Source organism: Habropoda laboriosa, unplaced genomic scaffold (genome assembly GCF_001263275.1).
Source record: "Habropoda laboriosa isolate 0110345459 unplaced genomic scaffold, ASM126327v1 scaffold172, whole genome shotgun sequence".
NCBI classification, from domain to species: Eukaryota; Metazoa; Arthropoda; class Insecta; order Hymenoptera; family Apidae; genus Habropoda; species Habropoda laboriosa.
In genome coordinates this window covers 27246-29171 of record NW_017100331.1, presented here as the reverse complement: position 1 = coordinate 29171, position 1926 = coordinate 27246, and the positions used below count along the sequence as shown (strand labels likewise).

The 1926-nt window shown below is 24.7% G+C and overlaps 1 protein-coding gene across 1 annotated transcript in view; it reads right to left on the bottom strand.

Moving 5' to 3' along the window:
* Positions 1-1034: 1034 nt before the first annotated feature.
* The window catches only part of LOC108574430 (SH3 domain-containing kinase-binding protein 1-like), a 2759-nt gene continuing 1867 nt past the window's right edge, over positions 1035-1926 (bottom strand). Inside the window, exons 5-7 of the mRNA XM_017937021.1 lie at positions 1664-1758; positions 1292-1478; positions 1035-1136 (exon numbers count right to left, since the gene is read on the bottom strand). Coding sequence (XP_017792510.1) covers positions 1035-1136; positions 1292-1478; positions 1664-1758 — 384 coding nt within the window. The remainder of the gene's footprint in view (positions 1137-1291; positions 1479-1663; positions 1759-1926) is intronic.

Here is a 1926-nt window from a genome sequence, read left to right as displayed (position 1 = left end):
AAATATTGTTTTACTTGTATTTATTTCATACATCTTTCATCACTCCATTTTATACTTAAAATTTTGTTTAGTTAAAAAAATAAAAAGATTTGAAATATTCAACAGCTTCGTAATTACATAGAACAAAGTTATCAATATGTAAACTTTTAAAATGAGCTTCAACGTATTTCGACGCTCTATTTTATTTAGGATAAAAATTATTTGCTGCCTCATTTAATTCTATTACAATATGTGATATAATATATCACAAGTATTTTATCATGTAGCACCATTTTAAGTTGTTACATTAAACCTATTTCGTTTTAAGTAGGTACACTTAACAATTTGTTAAATTGTTACTTCTGAATACTAAATATTGTTAATGCTTTTATAATAAAAATATAAAATTATATAAAGGAAAATTAAATATATTGGCACTTGAATTACTTCATAAACTTAAGAATAATTAGTATTATCTTGTAAATGCGAGGCAGCTTTTTAACAAAAAAACATAAATAATGTAGTCTTCATTGATTTATCAATTTAAGTACAAATACACTTTTATAGTTTCGAGATATAGTTTAAGAAGATATATCGGAATAATATATCAACTTTTTAGAAACGTTGGAAATACTTTAAAATAATTATCCTTATATGCATATATTAGGTATCCATTAATAAAATATTTCGTTTTACTTCAATGAAGTAATGATACTGATAGTTTTTTTTTTATAGATATAGAAAAATTTGAAGAATTTATGTTACGTATCTCTTTAAAATTTGTAAATGATACTGAAAAGGGTATGACACTTGCAAATAAACTAAATAATACTTTTTTAAGTAAAAGATGATATGGAATATTTTGTTTATAGTCAAATTAAATAAATACTGTTGCCACGTTAGCAAAATAAATGGAAAATACTACTACTAAAATGAATAAATACAATAACGCACAATATTTATCACCTATTATTCCATTTATAATGGAAAGTGAAACCAAAATAGTAGTATTCTGCATAAAAAAACATACTGTAGAATTTTTTTGCTGATTTTCTTTAATCCGGGCTATTCGTTGAAGATACCAGACGTAGAAACTGTTCCAAAATCTGTCCCATTATTTCTTCTAGATTTACTTGTTTTTCTTCTAACGCGGTAACCTATTTTAATAATATTTTTACTAGTAATTGTAAATTTATAAATACTTATAAAATAAAATATGACAAATTAATAACACATTTTAACATATTGAACTTATTTATACGGAGAATGTTGTAGTAAAATAATTTTAAGCTACTTTTATCAATGTGCTCACCCTTTCTAATAGTTGATTGTAAACTGTATAGGGCACATAAGCTGGAGGTCCAGAAGTAGCTGAGGTCTGTTCAGGATGTGAAGATGTGTCAGACCTCTGACTTAGATTTTTACACTTTTGCTTACTTTCTTCACATTCTGCCTCTAATTTCTTAATGCAGTCTATGATATTTGTTGTATTTAACACCCTGTATTAAAATTGAAGAAAATATAAGTATATAATAACGTAAAACGTTATATTGAAATTATTAATAATGTTCACTGAATAGACTGCATAAAGATACATTAATGATACATTTTTCGTTTTTTTTTCTTTGCTTCACACTTCTTTTATTAATTTTAGAAAAAGTAAATGAATTTAATACAATCTTACCGAAAATAATTACGTTCCTTCTTCACTTCGGATTTAACATGTTCCACTGGTACAACTTTTCTCCTCTCTAATTGATTTAATTTTAATTCCTCTACCTACAAATATGATTATATCATAAAATACATTGTGTATTAACGCAATGTTTATCATTGCAAAATCTGTATGATGATGAACATATAGATGAAATAAGTCTCCCAAAAATTAGTTCCATATTTTAGTTTTCAATAATTTCTAATGAAATAAAAGAGCGTTAATTAACGGCT